Source organism: Branchiostoma belcheri, unplaced genomic scaffold, assembly GCF_001625305.1.
Source record: "Branchiostoma belcheri isolate BF01 breed outbred unplaced genomic scaffold, Haploidv18h27 scaffold59, whole genome shotgun sequence".
Lineage (NCBI taxonomy): Eukaryota > Metazoa > Chordata > Leptocardii > Amphioxiformes > Branchiostomatidae > Branchiostoma > Branchiostoma belcheri.
The window spans coordinates 1,160,530-1,178,345 of NW_017804231.1; the positions used below are offsets into that span (position 1 = coordinate 1,160,530).

Here is a 17,816-nt window from a genome sequence, read left to right on the forward strand (position 1 = left end):
AACCTTCTAGATTATATAAGAAGAGCTTACCTTTGAATTTTAGCTCCCCGGAAGGTTCTAGGATTAACACTTGCTCCAGCTTCGACATGGCGAGGCTTTATTTTGTCCTAAAACCACTGTTTTTCGGTCAAAACGGGGTCAAAGGGTCCGTCTGCAGCTAAAAATGGCGAGTAAAACGCGCGCATGCTCGGCATGTGAAAGCGAGGCTCGATTGTGACGTACTTCCGGTCACATTTTTATGTATCATTTTTCAGCAAAATAAACACAAACAAAGAAAAGTACAACTGTGAAAATAATCTTCCATATCACTGCTTTTTATTCTTGATAGATATTCTGTACACGTTGTCGTAATGTAACCAGTGAACCACAAACAAATTCATCTTTTGTTGACATGACGTCATGTTCTATAAATAGCACTGACTTCCAGTTGGAGAGCAAGTCAACTTCCGGGTACAAGAAGGGGAAAACCAGACGAGGAACTCGCTTTTTCCTCTGACCGTCATCTTGTCATTTTTGAAGAACTTCTCTGTACTAAAGCTGCTTGTGGACGTTTTCTCGTGTACATCAGAAATTAGCAGAGAACAGGCCTGTGCTGCATGCTGATCCCGCAAACCACGAGTTTCAGAACTACCGAAACTTACTTCCTTGTGCCCCCCTCCCATCTTTATTGGAGGACAGCTAGGATAGTTGTTGTCAGAAACCAGTGTGTGCCTTCATGTAGATAGTTTAGGAACATGCAAGAGATGCAAGACTGAACCAGACCATCATTCCTGTGCCGTGTCTTCTAAGTCCTGTACTGACAAATCCTACTGACAAAACCAAGGAGTCCTTCCGTACTGTCCCCAGTATGACTTATGATTGGCATTGGTTACCAAGGTGATTCTTAACTCAACCAGGTGTGAAAGTCGGTGAAAAATTCCCCAGCAGAAGCTGTGTGAACTTGGACTTCGTCTCGACAACAGAAATCCCCGCATCTGGATTTGCCAGTGACTTCAAGTTCAAGGATGGATCCAGCTGAAGGTGATAAAACTTGTGTGGAGATGCATTTTTATTATTAACCATGGCTGTTACAATATTCTTTGTGATATATATAAGGCAAAACAGCCATAATGTCAGTATATTGAGATGCTTTATATTTTTTGAGAACACAGTAATTGGTTGAGATTGAAATTTCTTATTTTCACTGATTTGGAACAAAATGCCAAGACAAAGGACAGACGTGATCCAGCTTTACAAAATCACACACGGGTATGATAAAGTAAGAGTTGGAAACAGCTGCAGCATTTGTAGAGGGACCATGTTTGAACCCAGTCTTTCAACCACCACACGGGGCCACTCCTTCAAGTATCAAGTACAAAAATCACATGGGACGAGGAAGTGTTTCTTCTCTTCAAGAGTCACAAGGGTGTGGAACTCTCTTTCCCAGGAAGCAGTGTCTAGCAAATCAGTCAATGAGTTCAAGAACCATATTGCACACGAGTGGAAGAATCACCAGGATATGTACAACTACACCTTTACGTACTGAACACATGAGAAGAATTGCTACCGCCGAAACTACCCGAAGTGCGGTCTCATTACCCATACAGGGTACCTATTGACCGGCTACAGGTGAGAAATACAGGTGAGAAATTAATACCAAGTAACTTGTTAAATTCCCCTTGAAGTCCTTCTTAACATGGATAATTTTTTTCTGTTGCAGATCCTAGTAAAGGTGGAGCAGCAGCTCCTCCTGTTATTCACTATCATGTCTACAACATCAGTCAGGTGGAAAATGTACAGATTGGTACAGACAATGTTATTAACAAGATTGGATATGAGGACGATATTGTGGATGGTGAGACTACAGCTGTTTATGGTATTTCCTGTCTATTGTCTGTTTATTTCAAGTTTTATTTAAGCATGTTGTATTTATAATAATGATATACATGTACATGTACGTTGTTTGGTAGATCACAAACTGTACATGTATTTTTCTACATTCCTTTGTATTCTCTACATCAATTGACCTTTGTTCTAGAGGCAAGGTAGCTTCAGAATATTTAAAAACATGTAACATAATGTAAATTGTAGCAGAAAAAGTTGATAGATCTTCAAAGAGAGCTACAATTGCATAGCTGTAATCATTTTATAAATGTACAATGGGCCTTTCGTAGGACAAAATGTAAGAAGGATTATAGTGTATAAACAACAGAAGTAGCACAATATTGAATAAAACTTGTACAGTTGCTTACTTCTTTTTTTTTCTATAGCACCACCTTCTTTGGAAATGCCAACAGTTAGCTCCAACGTACAACCTGGTCTTCCTCCTGATGTCCACCCACAACTACAGTTAGCAGGCAGAACCTGTCCTGTAACAGGAGCTATGGGGAACACCAACCCACCACCCATTACACCAAACATCACACCCAGTGAACCCCAACACAGCCCTTCTAATGGTGCTACACCAAACACTAGTACTACAGACAATGGGAGTTCCAATAAACCCCAAGCAAGCCCTCCTAAGCTGGACCCCAGCCTTCATATAGGAAAAATGCCATTCACGGTTCGCCTCAGGTTAACCAGCATGCTGAGTGTGAAAAAGCCTGATGGTAAGTTCTGCATGTGCACATGTACTTATTAATGTCCTCTACTGGAATAGAAACTATCATGATACTCATTGTATTGTGATGATTAGAATTAGTATTACATGTTAATATCATTGATAATGATGAATGTTTTTTCAAATGCATCCATTACCACCTGAAATGGCCAGTCACTAGTGCTAGGTGGATGACCTGTTACCAACTAAAATCACGTCATCAGCTTCTCACAATTGCCTCCTATCAGCAATAGGCAGTACTGCATGAACTAGTAGTATTAATAGCCAGTAGTAATGTTTTGCTTTTTACAAACTTTAGAATTCTAAAGCAGATTTGTATTGCAACCTCAATAGAATTGCTAAATCAAATAGATCTATATTTCATAGGAAAATCAGCTCTGTAAGATACTTTACTGCTTTTTAAGCTATCTAATTAACATAATTTCAATTTGACATATCCTTCTGACTGTCTTTAGGTAAAGACTGGAGGCTACTCGTGGAGAAGTTGGGATTCGAGCCACACTATGTTTCCTTGTGGGACCAGCGAAAGGAAAACCCAGCTGAAACACTGCTACAGTCCTGGGCAGTAAAGCTAGATGCAACTGTAGGCAGATTACATGCCCTGCTGCTGGAGTGTGACATGGGAGATATCGCAGAAATACTCTGAGATTCTCTCCATAAAATGGATGGCTCCAAGAGGAGCAATGGTGGATGGACCACATTTGATTTTGAACTGAAAACACTGAACTCTCCAAGTGTCAATTCTGTATTGGGCATTGTTATGAGCCATGACACTCGTAGGGTTAATCTTCAACATTCCTGACATTTGCTGCTGAAGCAGTGTGTGGATTAGGATACTTCTTTCCACACCGATTAAGCACAAGAATACTAGTAGCTTTAAACAATGTTTACAGTTAATTGTTTAAAGGCTAGGTCGAACAAGTCGTTTGGTGTAATTGATATAATATAGCCAGCTGCTGCTGTGCAGCATGCCTGTGAAGCTGGTGTGTTACACCGAGGGGCGGTTATACCGGCTATATAGGATACAGATGACTATTTTTGTTTCAGTGTAAATGGTAAAGATTGAACAGTAGAAATGCTCATTTTTAATTTTCATCCAGGTATCCTCAAATGAGCTATGGTTTTACTAGTGTGCATGTATGAATCTGTTTTTTAATTGTTCGAACATGTAATTCCAAGCCATGGAAAGATATTATAAAGAGAGTTAATATGTACAATAAAAGAACACATTATACTTTTATTGTTTCTCAAGGGGTACCTGGTCACTGCACATTGACGCAAAATCATAACTGCCTACCGTGCCTTAGCAACAACTTATAATAGTCCAGGTACAGAAGTGCTGTCACTATTTTGGTTTAACAGATCTACTTTGATTTGCATATGAGGCTATTCATATTAGCTTGTTGGTGTGTAGGATTGATTTTCTTCACTTTCATGCACAAAATCAGCCAAACCAGTTACATGTTTAACTAATTTGTGTGGCCTCAACAGAAGCAAATGAGCTCAAGGAAGAAGTCACTGCACTTCATACATGAGTATTTGACTTGTGATTAGACATTTATTAGCCACATTCAGAAGGAAATGACTAATTTGCAGTTGCCAATCAAAAATGTACATTATACAGTGGTCACAGCTGGCTACAGCAACGAAACTTAATGCCGTTACTGCTTTGATCAAAAGTTGCTACCTGGTTTGCATGCAACTGTCAATCACGATACAATTTGTAGACATCATGATTTGGTAGTACATACAGTTCATTGTAGTATTATTTGCCTTGCAGTCTTGTAGCTATACACCTACTAATAGTATACACTGTAAAATCATGCACCGCATTCACATGTTATGAGAAGTCAAGTGTATGCAGCAAAGTGTCAGTTTTCTAATATAGAAGATATCCATTAAGCAAGTACAAAATCTAGCTACGATGAGAGAATGACCATAGCATATGGCATATTTTTAAAGGTAAGGTTGTACAATCGTACCCAATTGCAACTCAACCATTGCAACATTTTCCCCCAAAGCCATAGAAAAATACAACAAAGCTTTGCAAGGATGAAAAATACATGTTCATACTCAGACAGATCATGGATTTTTTTATACAGACACAAATGACTGTGTTTCATGGATTATTAAGGGAATATACATGGTACGGTTGTGTAACACTTATTTTACAATTTTCAATAAGTTACTACAAAAGGTGGCAGAATGGTAGCCTAACTTTGCAGATTAATCTAGCCAGTTTTGTCAGAAAAACAGGAAACTCTGGTATGAGTTAAATGGAAATGGTAAAAGTAAAAAAAAGTATCATTTTACAAATTTAACGTCGGAAAATGAGGTTTAAAAAAAATTGATTTTGAATGAACAAAACAATTTGTCTTACAGGATATACATGATTTCCAGCAATTTTACAAATAAATATGAAGACAGCTCCATCAATGGCTCATATGGCGTAAATTCAAACTTACCGTAAGTCATGATTATTTTGATACACAGTGAATCTTTGTGGCAAACATCATAAATTGTTACCATTGCTATATTACTACCAAAAGGTCTTACCTTGTGGAAAAAGTCTGGGGCATTTTACAACTCCTGTTCATCTTTACATGCAGACCCTCCTATCTCTACACACTCATACCTCATTCCTTATCTACATGCTGGGTACATTTCAATATCAACAATGTCTTACCAACCAACACTGTACATGGTACGGTACTGTACTTCGTATATACATAGTTCTAAATGCATATTAGATATTACACTTTTGTAACTCCTTTTTCCTTAGTTGACAAGAGGTACAGTCAGATAGATGTTTTTGATATAATGACATTTCTTGTGTTTTCTTATTGCCTATTTGTCACTGGTTTTGCTCAATAAATATCTAACATTTCTTCTAAGCAGAGCTTTTGATTTCGAGAATGAATTCCCCATCCATGTACTACAGTAGTCCAGTGATATTTATCACAAGACAAGTCCTAGGTAGTAGCAATTAGAAATGGATGGACAGGGAATTCTCTTTTTGTCTGTAGGAAATGTTATTTTTTTCATGTCTGTATTACAGGACATCAACATAACATAAAATACAGTAGAAACTGACAACAACTATGCAAGTCATTATGCAGTGTACATTGTATGACTCTAATCTAGCTATAATGGTAGTACAATGTAACATCACATGTAACGTTACACACACACACACATTATAACATTGTTTGCTACCTTGTTAAAGCAGCTTTTTTGTTTTGTAACAGTGGATTCCTACAATGTATGACATACAAAAGGGATATATGAAAAAAATGGCAAGCCCTGGGCATCATACATGTAAATAGAATTATATCGTGTATTCACACTAGTCACTTGGTAAGGACAGTTTGGGATCTTTTAGCATTAAGATTTTTCAACATAAACCAAATGAGATGCAACACATTTTGCAAGATTTTGGACTGATTACACAAGATATAAAGAACATAAAAAGGTGACAGGGATATTTGCCACTTTCCAAGCCATTCCAAATATAGCCAATGCCACTTCCACCTTTCTCCCCAGTGGCATAATGATAAATAAAAGTCCTATTGATTTTATACTGCAGAGAAACAATTTGGCTTGTACTTTGTAGCACTAAAAGATTGATAACAATATGATATCATCTCCATTTTCTTAATTTTAAAGTTTCCAACCTGACAGAGCCCCACATTCATTATACACTGTCCTGTACATAACACTATCCTTATTATCTCATATATCTCTACAAGTTCACTCCTCAGCTGTACATTCAAGTAAAAACACGAAGAGCTGCTATTATTAACATTATTCTACAGTTACATTACACAATCATGAATGTGATTTCTCTGTCAATTTGTTGCCTTTCATACATAAGTTCTTCCCTTTTTGAGCATCTGAGCAAAAGACAGATTAGTTTTGCTTATTTCCAATGAACACAAATGATCAGCAATTACATGAAGGATACATGCAGAAGACTAATGACAGAAACAACAAAATATGAATTTGGTTTAGTATTTTGGTATACACGGCAGTATTTTCATTGCTATTTTTTGTCTTACACAGCATTAGTAGCTCTTGGTTCATTTCTCAAAGGAAACCTGCTGCTGCGACGCGTCAAACTTCACGGACGACCGATGTTGGTTGTTGCGGTCGAACTTGGCTCGAGGAGGGGCGGACTTGTCTCGCCGGATGCTCTGGTGTCGGGTCAGAGGTCGCCTGGCGTGGTACGCTAACGTGGTTTTGCTGGCGCGGATGATGTCACACACGAAGGCTTTACAGTCCACACAGATGTCCATCATGGGAGCCTTGTCCAGGAAGGGCTGGCGCAGGATCTTGGGAGCGATGCTGGGAGAGGCGTTGGGAGTACTTGGTGCAGATCCGGTGCTGTGGAGAGGAACACAACATCAACTCAAGTCTCATCAGCCACACATGCATTCATCTAACCCTCGAATGATGGGGAACACCAGAGGATAAACCGGATAGTGAGTGAGTGTGAGTGAGCCTGACTGTTGTGTAACTGATTGTTGTACCTTTGAGAAGCAAACAGCACCTGATCATTGAATAAAGAGACTCTTTTAACAGATCCAAAAGGTTTATTTAGTCAACGTTTTGGTGACTGTCTGTTACATTGTACCTTCCTTGGTTGTGTAAAAAGAGTCTCTTTATTCAGTAACCAAGTTGATGAAACTATTCACAGGTATGAAGTATCCTTTGTCACTGTTTTTCAAAAATATATTTCTCACAAAATAATAATGAATGCTTCCAAACTGGCTGCTGTGTTCCCCATGACGTCATTGCCAGACAATCAATTTATAATTTAATTACCTGTCTGCAGAAATCCAGCAAAAAAAGCCAGAAGCACGATTTCCTTAAAATGTTCTGAATCTTGTTCAATAAACAATAGGGTGTATATTTGGAAAGCTTTTAAAACCTTTTAAAACATCACGATCACCATTACTTTAACCCAAACTGTTTTCACCTTTTCATACCCACATTGTACAACTACATGAAGTCGCTTTGCAAAAGTACCATTTTGCACCATTCTACATGTAAACAGTACTGCTGTTGCTGCTTTTACTTGCCCAGCAGTTTCCAATAATAAGAGCACTGTACTTTTTCAAACACCACTTTGGCATTTCTTCGGAAATAAAATTCTTCATAGCAAACACAAGGGCTTATATGCATACAGTTGATAGCCACCAAATAAAAGGGGCTATTACTACCAGTCCTGCATTTTCACCACTTTGCTAGGATTGAACCACCATGATAGTTTGCAACACCGTGCCCCCTTGCAGTGTTTGTACTACTTTGTACCTTTCCATAAGGCTGTCTTCTACTTGTAACGTTACACGTACATGTACCTCCCCAGGAGTGTTGTTGTTTCTGTATCAGGGAGAATCAACTGAATCATTTAACTTACATTTTGATATTTCAAAATGTAAATTTTTACCAATCACCGGTTAATTCTTGAAACAAGGAGAAGTTAAATTCCACTGTCAAATTGATTAGGAAAGATTGTTTTGTGCGTTAATCATTGGATTAGTTTGATCCACTTCTTCATCACCACCCTGTTCTTTATCCCGTCACATGTAATCCACCCTGAAATTTGAGCATACCTTTCCAGGCTGTTCTCCGCTACACTGTGTAGGTGTACATGTGGTACATGTTGTGTGTCCTCAGTGTTGTTGCTGTGTGTATAAGGAGAGTTTGCCTGGTGTTATTTCTAAATTGTACAACTAGGATTTTCGATGTAGAGACGAGTGCCTAGACATGGCCTAGAACGCTATCTATTTCTGATAGATGTATCATACTAACAATTACAGGTTTGACTTACTGATGAATTTGTCTTTTAGTTCTTTTAACCTTCTCCCTGCTGCCTAACTCCATTAACAAATTTGGTGCCACCTACATGTAAGCAGGCTTACGGTTAAGAATCACATGACAACCACAACACTTCAAAATACATTACAACAACTTCAAAACACATTTACTAACCACCACTACAACAACTACTAACAGTAACTACATGTACCACTACCACGTACACTGTTGTTGTGTAAGTCACCCTGTCTGTCTAACTGTACCTTTCCACACTGCTCTTCTCAACATCACTTCCCACGCTGCCGTCACTGTGTTAAGAAGATTTCGTGTTATTTTCTGACCGAAGCTCGTATTCAAGAGAATAGTAACTGTAGTTTTCATTGAATTGTTGACATGGACCTACAACTTTTTCTGTGTGAATTTTATACAACACATCCACAACTCAGTCCTAAGAATGTCCCTAACTTGCTGTCACAGTTGCAAACTACCAGTAATCTGGGTACCATTTGCTCCAATAGACTGTGGATAGCGACTATCAGAGCTGACGGTTACCCAGGTTAGTTGTAGAAAAAAACACCATATGGCGGATGTGAGGGCTGCTGCCTTACCTGGTGAGGGTGTCCTCCTTGAGCTGGTCCACAGCGTTGGAGGGGCTTGAGTGGGGGGAGGTGGTGGGGCTCAGGGTGTACACTGGGGTCCGCAAGAAGTGCTCCGTGGGGATTCTCATCTGGAAAACGGGTTAATATGATTATGTCTGAGCAGAGGTTGAGTTCTTGCCAAGTTTTCCTGTCTCATGAAAAAGCTGTTACAAACTTTGCAGATGTCACTTATGTTCGTCTAGTAGAAAACTACTAGCATATTAGAAATGAAATCATCTTCTGAAGTTTTCAAAGACGCCTGCTGCAAAAAAACTCACCTTTCTACAGCAATGAGAGCAGACACACCTTTGAACAAACAGGGAAAGAGAAAACAATTAGCCTTCAAAAATGGAAAACAATAAACTGTAATACCACATACATGTACCTGAAGATTCCAAATAACAGATATTTCAACCACTTAACATGATTGTAAAAATTGACCCGGGTTTTCTTTCATTTCCAACTTTGTGGGGAAACCTTCCATGTGATGTAGTGAATTACAGTTTGTACAGTAATTCTTATAACCAACAAACTCTACCCACCTTTTACAGAACTTGCAGGTATATGACCAATTGAATATGGAAAATCTCTTAGATCTACAGGAGAAACAGATCTGGAACACAAAGGAAAATACAGTAAACATCTTTCTCTGATGACTTCAAGGCATGTTGGGTACTGCATACACTGTACCTACATTACTCTAATTGTCAGGAATAATTGAGTATCTTTGGATGTAGCAACCCAGTTGCCCAATGTAATTTTCCATAGGTCAGATTGGTCTGCTCATTGCATTTTTTTAAAATAATTTTATTGAGGAGTTAAAAAAAAGGAAGTAAAGTTACTGTAGGACTTAAACACAACTTAAAGTTTACATCTTTGACACTGCCGAAACAGTGATTTGAAAACAAGCTACTCTTTTACCCACTTTCAAATTTTAGACTTGCTTTCAAGACCACACTGTCAATGTTGACGATGGAAAATCTACACAATCTAAATGAAAGATTTTCTGTCCCCAAATCAGAAAACAGCGCCCCCTACCTTTCCCTTCTTGAGCAGCAGGTAGATCTCCCTCCTGCCCTGCAGGTTCTCCAGCTCTGCTGACACCAGCACCTCTCTGATGTGCATCACCTCCTCAATGGTCAGGGACAGACACTGCACCGGGTTCTTCCACGCCTCCTGTAGATACATCCATCATCAACACTCTACATTTAACCTGTACCATAGATAGATATGTTTTCATACTTTCAAATTTCCTGTAATGAAGTATTTTTACTCTACAACTGAACAGCAATAGAATACATTGGAGCAAGGATATTACCGTATAATTTATTGTAGCATTGTTATACATGTACATCTTCAGGTGGCGACTACCTAATATTGTGTGTTTGTGTACATAGACAGGAAGTGGTCTTCTCTTCGGAGCTTGCAAAGAATAGAAATTCCACTTCCTGTCGGCGTGCACATGCGACCCCCTACCCCCTCTCCATTTTTGTGGAACTGGCATCAACACCGGTAAATGAGCTACATTGTAAGGCACATCTGCCACTACAAATGTATATGACTCATTACTGTTCATTAGGCATGCCCCATGCTCTCTTCCCTGCATGACATTCTGTGCCCTTTCCAACATGTCTAGGTGATAAAAATGCTGCCTTTTCAGCCAAATGTCAAAAGTACTCAGCAATACCCAGCTGTCTTTTGGATCATGGAGCAGTAAACCACTACCAGTTTATCTGTATAGCAGTAAATCTATATGAAAGTATAGTACCTACCTCCGTGGAATACTTTTATCTATTTTACTGATTAACAGTCACATTTTTCATTTTCATTACTGCTAAGATGCAGTAATACATCAGTAAGTTTTAACTTACCACCAGAAATGTCACTTTTTCTGTTAACATGCACAATATTCAACATCCATTTCTTTGATTTGCAAAAGAGGTACCATACCTGAGAAATCTACAATGTACAACGTCATGTATGATTCAATCAGTTGTACGAAACCGTATGTACAGCTTGATAAGGATACCAATAACTTATCTGTTATAGATTTGCGACAGTTTTAGCAGTGCAATAGTGCAGAGTAGTATTAATATCATAAATCACAGACAAGAACAGACGTGATCACATGACAAGCTGCCATGAAGACAGTGCTATTGCAGATGTGGGGAAAAGTGGCCTGCAGCATAGAAAGCCAGCCAGCAGAGATACTGATACATATTTATTCCCTCTTCCTTCTTGAATGCTCAATCTACCTTAAACACCCAGTTCGTAAGTGGTATCACCCAAAAGGTGCCAATTTTCTCCTTGGAGGGGACATGCCCACTTCCAAAACAGGGGTGCTAAGATGAGAGAGAGCAGCTCAAAAGGAAGGCTGCCTCAGACACAATAGACCAATCACACAATTCTGCCAATGCCAGCAAATGCAAAACAAATAGGCAGAATTGCAAAAACTTGTCATTCAAGCAACCAGTCTGGTATTGGTCAATTTGTATTGATAGAGAGTGAGGATTGGTCTATTATGCAGCAAATACAGTAGTAGCATCAAGTTAAGATTGCTGGGAAGTTATAGCAAGCCAAAGCTTGAGGGTTGAACACAGTCAGAGGCAAGGAAGCTGCGTTAGGAAGTGTTCATTTTCCAGCTACCTTTCCCATGTTAAAACATAGGGGGTTAGTCATATGTTAGAACATCTCCTGATGTTTCCACACTACCGGTACAATGGTTTGTGCTGCCACCAAGTTTACCTTGTCCTTCAACTGAAAATAAACACTCCCCTGAAGTAGAGGACAGTTGCCAGTGGACTTTTCCATATCAAACTTTAAAGTAATCTAGTAAGTAAACCTAAAATGGCAAATGCTGAAGAGTCATGCAGTAGTTGCCCGGTATTTTTTGCTGAGGATTCGTTTTAAAAAGATGAACTTACACTACAACAGTGACTGAATAGTCTCAAAATCGATATGTCACACATACTGGCATATGGTCTACAATAACGTTTCATTATCTTTAATAAATACGTAACCCAAAGTAACCCAAATAAAGTAACCCATATGAAGAGAAAAACCTTTATCAGCAATATTTCATCTACTTTTCTTCATTCATCAAGTCTTTGGATCATTCATTCTAAGGCTGGAAAACTGTACACCAAATAATTATTATAGTGCCCTGTCCTGCAACCTTTCAGTGATATTCTTTCAAAATGTCTGACCTAAAAAAAATGAAAATGTTTGATATGGAAAGTCCGCTGAGCTGGTCCTCTGCGGTGGCAGCGAAGACAACAAACCGGTTCCTACATGTTTTGCCTCCTCAGGGTCTATGTACCCGTAGTACGGCCCACCACCACCAGTACCGTGTCCACTACCCATCATGCCACTAAACCTCACCCTGTGGCTCTGCGTTGCGATCTCCTGCGTGGGCGTCTCCGACCCGAGGCTGTTCCGCCGCGGCCTGTGCTGCGGGCTCGGCGGCGACATCAGGTCAGTCACTGTGGAAAACGGAGAGAGCAAGCCCATAGAACCAAGCTGCTCGACAACATGGAACTCTACAATGGATGGGGGAAAACACAAAATGGGAAGAGCAACATAAGTCCAACTGAATGTGGGGAAACACAACAAACATGAACATTACAGAAACGTGAATATCTTACCGTCGTCAACCGTCTGGCCCGGTAGAACTGGATCGTTAAACCACAAAAAAAACCATTAACAAACAAACAACAAGAACAAAAAACAGGAAATTCATATGTAAGAAAATAAATCAGCACTGATTAAACTGATCTACATTCGAAGATAATAGAATCAGAAAATAAACATAAATTGAGCCATGCAGATAAAACTAAGGCAAACAGATTAATCTTTTTCAGGCAATCAAATCAAGCAATCAAATCAAACAATAAGATTACAGAAGGCATCAGCCATGCACAATCAGTACTCTAATACGATGCGGCCCAACAGTTCATTCGTAAATGCCATGGCTCATTGAACAATGACCTCATTGTTGTGTGTACACCAAACCCTACATATTATATAGTCAATGGTTAATGCACCCAATTTGCACGACTGTATTAGTCATTGTCACTCTATTAGTACGATCAGGAGATAATGAGAAAGCGACGTTAGGGCTTTCTAGGCCACCTACACACAGGGCTGCCATAATGCTTCAGCCTGACAAATATGGCCAGGTCCAAATGAGCGGTTATGACTCGAACAAAATTGGATGTGATCCAAGAAAATTGCAGCGAAAGTGTCGTTGTAAATTGGATAAGCTATGGCAGACCTGCCGACGGTCGTTAGGGCTTGGGTAGTAGGAACTCAACTACAGAAGCTTGCACAGGGAAAGCAACATATCGTACAGATAGCTACGGAATCGGAAAAGGAAAACAATTCTTGAAACGCAAAAATCTTAAGAGACACGTGAAGATAAAAACATGGAGAGCAAGGCATGAACTAAATGGGAAAAGCAAATTTACGAAGAAATCAAATCAGGGAAAAGATGCAGAGCAAAGAAAAAAAACCTTCGTCGTCAGAAGGTAGATCAGGGTAGGTGGAAGGGGTAGTGGCCTGCATTTGTGCGCGGATAGTACCCAAGCCCTTAACGGCCACTAACAGCTTGGAAAGCCCTCGGCGTGCACCTGGGAAGAGGTAGGCGCAGATCTGCTCGAGTGTTTGGAACCCTGCATCAAGTAGAGACACCACCCAGTCAGAGAAGGAGGCCCGTAACCAATCCCACACGCCTGCCGTGCGCGTGAACCGCACAACCGTGTCTACGGGCACGGGGAGATCGGGGTCGGGGTCAAAGTCGAAATCGGGCTCTAACAGGATAAATAAGTGAGAAAATAAACATAAGGTACACCGTAATACACTGCCACCTAAGCAGAAAATAAGCTGGATGATGCAAAAGCAATGATTTCCTTATTTCCCAATCACTATGTAAATCTTGATAAATGTTAAAAATTGCCCATTAAACCATCACCAACCCCAGCATATACTGTTTTTGTTTTGTTTAGTTGATTAATTGCCAATGTTGTGTTTCACTTGGGATTACTGAAACAAAAGTACACAATCAACAAAACAACACAATGGAATGAAAGTAGTGAAAAATGGTATCAGGGATAGAATGTAACATTTAACTACTCCAGTGCTCCTATCAGTTCTACGGCTAATCAATACATGTAATAATAAGGTTCTTAGCTGGACACAATATTTCCCTCCTTCTGTTCAGTTACACACCGGCCCAAGGCTTGAACTCCTGTAGGAATGTCTTAATGGCAAGTTTGTAAGCAGATGGACAAGTGTGACATACATGCTTTTGTAGTGTGTCTTGTGCATGCAGAGAAGTTCACAACTTCCAATGAGTGTACGTGAGACAGATACAGACTGAGAATGATAAATGACAGATAGACAGGACAAATTGTTTCTCAGAATTTCATCTCACCTTTTCTTCTTTTTGGGTTGACATCATCATACCCAGAGAAATCTTCATTTTCCTTTTCAGAGTCTGTCTCTTCCTGTAAAGGCAATGCGAGGGTATACATGTATGGTTTAGAAGCATTCAATGACCAATATTTTTCATCTTCAGGAAAAAGTACCCACTTGCATCAATAGAAAAAATACAAATTATACTGTATACATTTTGTAGTTGGCACAAACCTACATACATATAGCTATGCCCATGCAAGCAAGCATTGATGATATGCCTTTGAATTGAGTAGAGGAACAACTAGCAAACTTATTAGTGAAGAAGACCAACTGGAAACTGCTATTCTATTGACATTGTGGGATCTCATTCGACTAACCTCTGAATCCCAGTTGAATTTGAAATCTGGGGCTTTCAAGATTTTCTTCTTCGGTGTGGGCGACCCGTCATTTTCGTCCCCTTCCTCTGCCTCCTCCTCTTGTTCTAAAGCAGTTTTGACCCGCACAATGTCAACTGGGATGGGAAAAAAGACAATCATGTTATTGCTTAAACAGCAACAGCTGTCCTTCTTATAATAGTCTGTGATTAGAATTACCTGGTACTAATGAAAAAAGCTTCTTTGTCACAGATCGAAAACAACAGCACACAACTTGCATGCCCTGGTACTTAAGGTACAAAAGATTATCAGGCTTACCAGATGGAGGTGACGGTGGTTTGGTAAACAAAAGCAGGTGAAGAGAATGTGGAAGGGTGTACAAAAAACAAAGGATATTATATGAAAAACGAAATCAACAAATAAACATCCCCCCCCCCAAAAAAAACATCTTGAGTACATACTTCTAAATGCTTATACAGATGAAATGACCTACAGTATTTATGGCCAGAGTTCAGGAATAGAGGGATAAAGAAGTATCTAAGAATCTAGCATTAGCTCTGCTGTTATGATATTTCAAAAACAAACCAGGTCCTGTATGAAAAGCCAATTCATGCTGAATGCTCCTTGGAAGATGGTGTAAAGTCCTTACAAACCAACCCGTTCCAAGCTGCCTTTCTTGTACATGTTCCCTTAGCCACCAAAACTGCTATCCTGTACCTTTTGTACCCTTTTAACACCGTCAGCAACTCATAACCTCTCCCATGACCTGCCACCATACATGGCCGGAACATCAAGGTGAAAAACTCACCATCCGAAAAGAAAACCTGAATCTCAGGAAATGGAAGCTTTATTCCTGGTCAAGGAGAACAAACAAAGATTGTTTTTTGACTTCACTTGTGAGCTCAGCCTGTTCATGATCTTAATTCTTCTCCAAAATTCTACCCGGCAAATAGGCCCAACCTTTACTTCACAGTCAAAGCCAAAACTTTAAAAAAAACAGTGTATTATTCAACATCAGCTCTATGAGATACCTGACATGATTATCTATCACATGAAACATAGAATACCTTGGTAAATTTTGTTTCAACAATAATTAATCATGTACCCTTTCATCTGAGAATTTAAGTCTACCAGATCAAAGAACAGAAATCTAATACATGTCAAGTACTGGGTATCTACAAAAATGTAAATCTTTAGGCTATAGAAGATTAGCATGATTTAGAACTTAGCCTGTAACCCTATTCGTATACTGACTTGTCTGACTCTTGACCAGTTGATTCCTTCTGCTGACAGGCTTGAGTTTGGGCAGTTCCTTTATCTCGTCCATGATGCGTTCGTGAAGCGTCTTCTCCTCCGGCGGCGCTGGCTTCAGCTGGCGGTTCTTAGCCTGGGGAAACAACACGACCAGGAACAGCCTCAGAACCTCGCACTAACAGTCAAGGGAGAACGTTTTGCAGTTTGAACTCTGCTCTGTTTGAAGTCTGACTCTGTAATTTGATGTTATGTACATTAGGGGCTTACCAGAAGTGACTGTATATAATGCTGGACTACTTAAAACAAGTCATGTGCAGTGTCTGTATGTTAGCATCCATTTCTTTCAACTGCCTACACACAATATCTACAGCATTTGTGTACTCTTTAGAATATGAAACTGTACAATGATCTATAAACTTGAGAATCCATAGAAACTGCAAGTACGTGTTTTGAATCAACCCTGTATGTCACTTGAAGGTTTGTCCATACACAGTTGGCTGTTACCACTTTGGGAGCCACAGTTTGCTCTTGTTGTGTGCATGTTAAGTTGAATGAGCTATCCTATTAGCAAGGCAAATTGAGGACCACAGCTTCAATAAACAAATTAGCAGGATTGGTGTATTCTAACATCTTAAGTAATTCCTACATAACTTAACAATTAAAGTTAACAATTACTTTAAATTTTAAGTAATACATGTACTATGTAACTCCTACATCCTACATGTAGTTTCTTTTGACAATCTTTTCTACATTTATTGTGTTGTTTTTGGCATGTCTGCCTGTGTGTTTCTGATGTAAGTGAAGGGGCGAAGTCTGCCATCTCTGCTTACCTTGTTTCTTGGGTTTAAAGCTGTTGTATACCTACGAATGTCTTTATATAGGCTTTTACATGTCACTAATGGCCTTCACACAAAAACACAAACCATTCTTGTTTGTTTTAAACACTCAACCACAAGATTTTACACAGGATTTAGAAGTCTTGACTAATCATTGTTAATTTTCATTGCCACCTAACGTGAACATACTTGGAGAAAACAAAAGGGACCCTTTAAACCAGACACCCCTTTGGCACTTGACAAAGAACTTTGCTCTGTCAAACTGACAAAATTTAGAGCAGAGAGAGCCCTGAAAGTGATGTGATGTGACGTAACCAAGTATGGAATGTAATAAAATAGGTATAGTTCTAACAATGACACTGAACAGTGACTGCGTAGCCTGGGCATCATCCAAATTTTGGCTCTGCAACGCTAAAAAAAAATCAGCATTTTTTTCGAGCGTTGCAGAGACAAAATCTGGATGGTACCCAGGCTAAAGAGACTATGGTTTACAAAAAATATGCCACCTTAACATCATACCAGAATATCCAGAATGAGTACTAATATGTGGAATGATGGGCCTTCAACTAAATAGAACTGGTAAAACTTTTGATCCAACACAAAAGGGGAAAATCTCACTTAGAGGCTAGAGCTTTCAACCGGTCACTCTGGTCTTCCTCAGTAGACAAACCCAGTGAGATGTCAACACTGGGTCAGAGGAATCTGGTACAAGATGCCGGCCCCTTTGACCCAGTGTTGACGTCACACTTCAGAGAAGCCATGTGACAAGTCTCAATAAGTCTATTGCAGAAGACCTGAGTGGCTGCTCGAAAGCTCTTGGTGAGAAATTTCTTTTTGTGTTGGAACAAAGTTTTTACCTTAAACATGTAATTACCAACAC

At 39.5% G+C, this 17,816-nt stretch overlaps 3 protein-coding genes across 25 annotated transcripts in view; 1 reads left to right on the plus strand and 2 right to left on the minus strand.

The window, feature by feature from the left end:
- LOC109482026 (vesicle-associated membrane protein-associated protein B/C-like) overlaps nucleotides 1-212 on the minus strand; it is a 16,478-nt gene extending 16,266 nt beyond the window's left edge. For all 14 annotated transcript variants that reach the window (XM_019784678.1, XM_019784673.1, XM_019784671.1 and 11 more), the window contains exon 1: nucleotides 31-212. In XM_019784678.1, the coding sequence (XP_019640237.1) occupies nucleotides 31-88 (58 nt within the window). In that variant the 5' untranslated portion in view covers nucleotides 89-212. The remainder of the gene's footprint in view (nucleotides 1-30) is intronic.
- A 644-nt stretch (nucleotides 213-856) lies between these two features.
- Nucleotides 857-3,755, plus strand: LOC109482050 (tumor necrosis factor receptor superfamily member 16-like). Its single transcript, XM_019784702.1, has 4 exons — nucleotides 857-1,020; nucleotides 1,700-1,834; nucleotides 2,250-2,588; nucleotides 3,055-3,755. The coding sequence occupies exons 1-4, from the start codon at nucleotides 1,005-1,007 to the stop codon at nucleotides 3,243-3,245; spliced, it is 681 nt and encodes a 226-aa protein (XP_019640261.1). The 5' UTR covers nucleotides 857-1,004; the 3' UTR covers nucleotides 3,246-3,755.
- Nucleotides 3,756-4,135: 380 nt separating this feature from the next.
- Nucleotides 4,136-17,816, minus strand: part of LOC109481992 (protein spire homolog 1-like) — a 43,470-nt gene continuing 29,789 nt past the window's right edge. Inside the window, exons 8-20 of one of the 10 annotated variants that reach the window (XM_019784618.1) lie at nucleotides 16,101-16,233; nucleotides 14,850-14,953; nucleotides 14,489-14,561; nucleotides 13,569-13,865; nucleotides 12,702-12,728; nucleotides 12,439-12,539; nucleotides 10,096-10,233; nucleotides 9,600-9,670; nucleotides 9,336-9,363; nucleotides 9,028-9,146; nucleotides 8,683-8,727; nucleotides 8,215-8,286; nucleotides 4,136-6,982 (exon numbers count right to left, since the gene is read on the minus strand). In XM_019784618.1, coding sequence (XP_019640177.1) covers nucleotides 6,679-6,982; nucleotides 8,215-8,286; nucleotides 8,683-8,727; nucleotides 9,028-9,146; nucleotides 9,336-9,363; nucleotides 9,600-9,670; nucleotides 10,096-10,233; nucleotides 12,439-12,539; nucleotides 12,702-12,728; nucleotides 13,569-13,865; nucleotides 14,489-14,561; nucleotides 14,850-14,953; nucleotides 16,101-16,233 — 1,512 coding nt within the window. In that variant the 3' untranslated portion in view covers nucleotides 4,136-6,678. Of the gene's footprint in view, nucleotides 6,983-7,558; nucleotides 7,982-8,214; nucleotides 8,287-8,682; nucleotides 8,728-9,027; nucleotides 9,147-9,335; nucleotides 9,364-9,599; nucleotides 9,671-10,095; nucleotides 10,234-12,438; nucleotides 12,597-12,701; nucleotides 12,729-13,568; nucleotides 13,866-14,488; nucleotides 14,562-14,849; nucleotides 14,984-16,100; nucleotides 16,234-17,816 lie in introns of those variants that run through there. The other 9 variants (XM_019784623.1, XM_019784621.1, XM_019784617.1 and 6 more) reach the window with 9 other exon arrangements.

What these genes read in the sequence shown, in the direction of transcription:
- LOC109482050 (XM_019784702.1), top strand. An exon ending in TGAGGACGATATTGTGGATG is followed by an intron (nt 1,835 to 2,249) that starts GTGAGACTACAG and finishes TTTTTTCTATAG; the next exon opens with CACCACCTTCTTTGGAAATG. An exon ending in GAGTGTGAAAAAGCCTGATG is followed by an intron (nt 2,589 to 3,054) that starts GTAAGTTCTGCA and finishes GACTGTCTTTAG; the next exon opens with GTAAAGACTGGAGGCTACTC.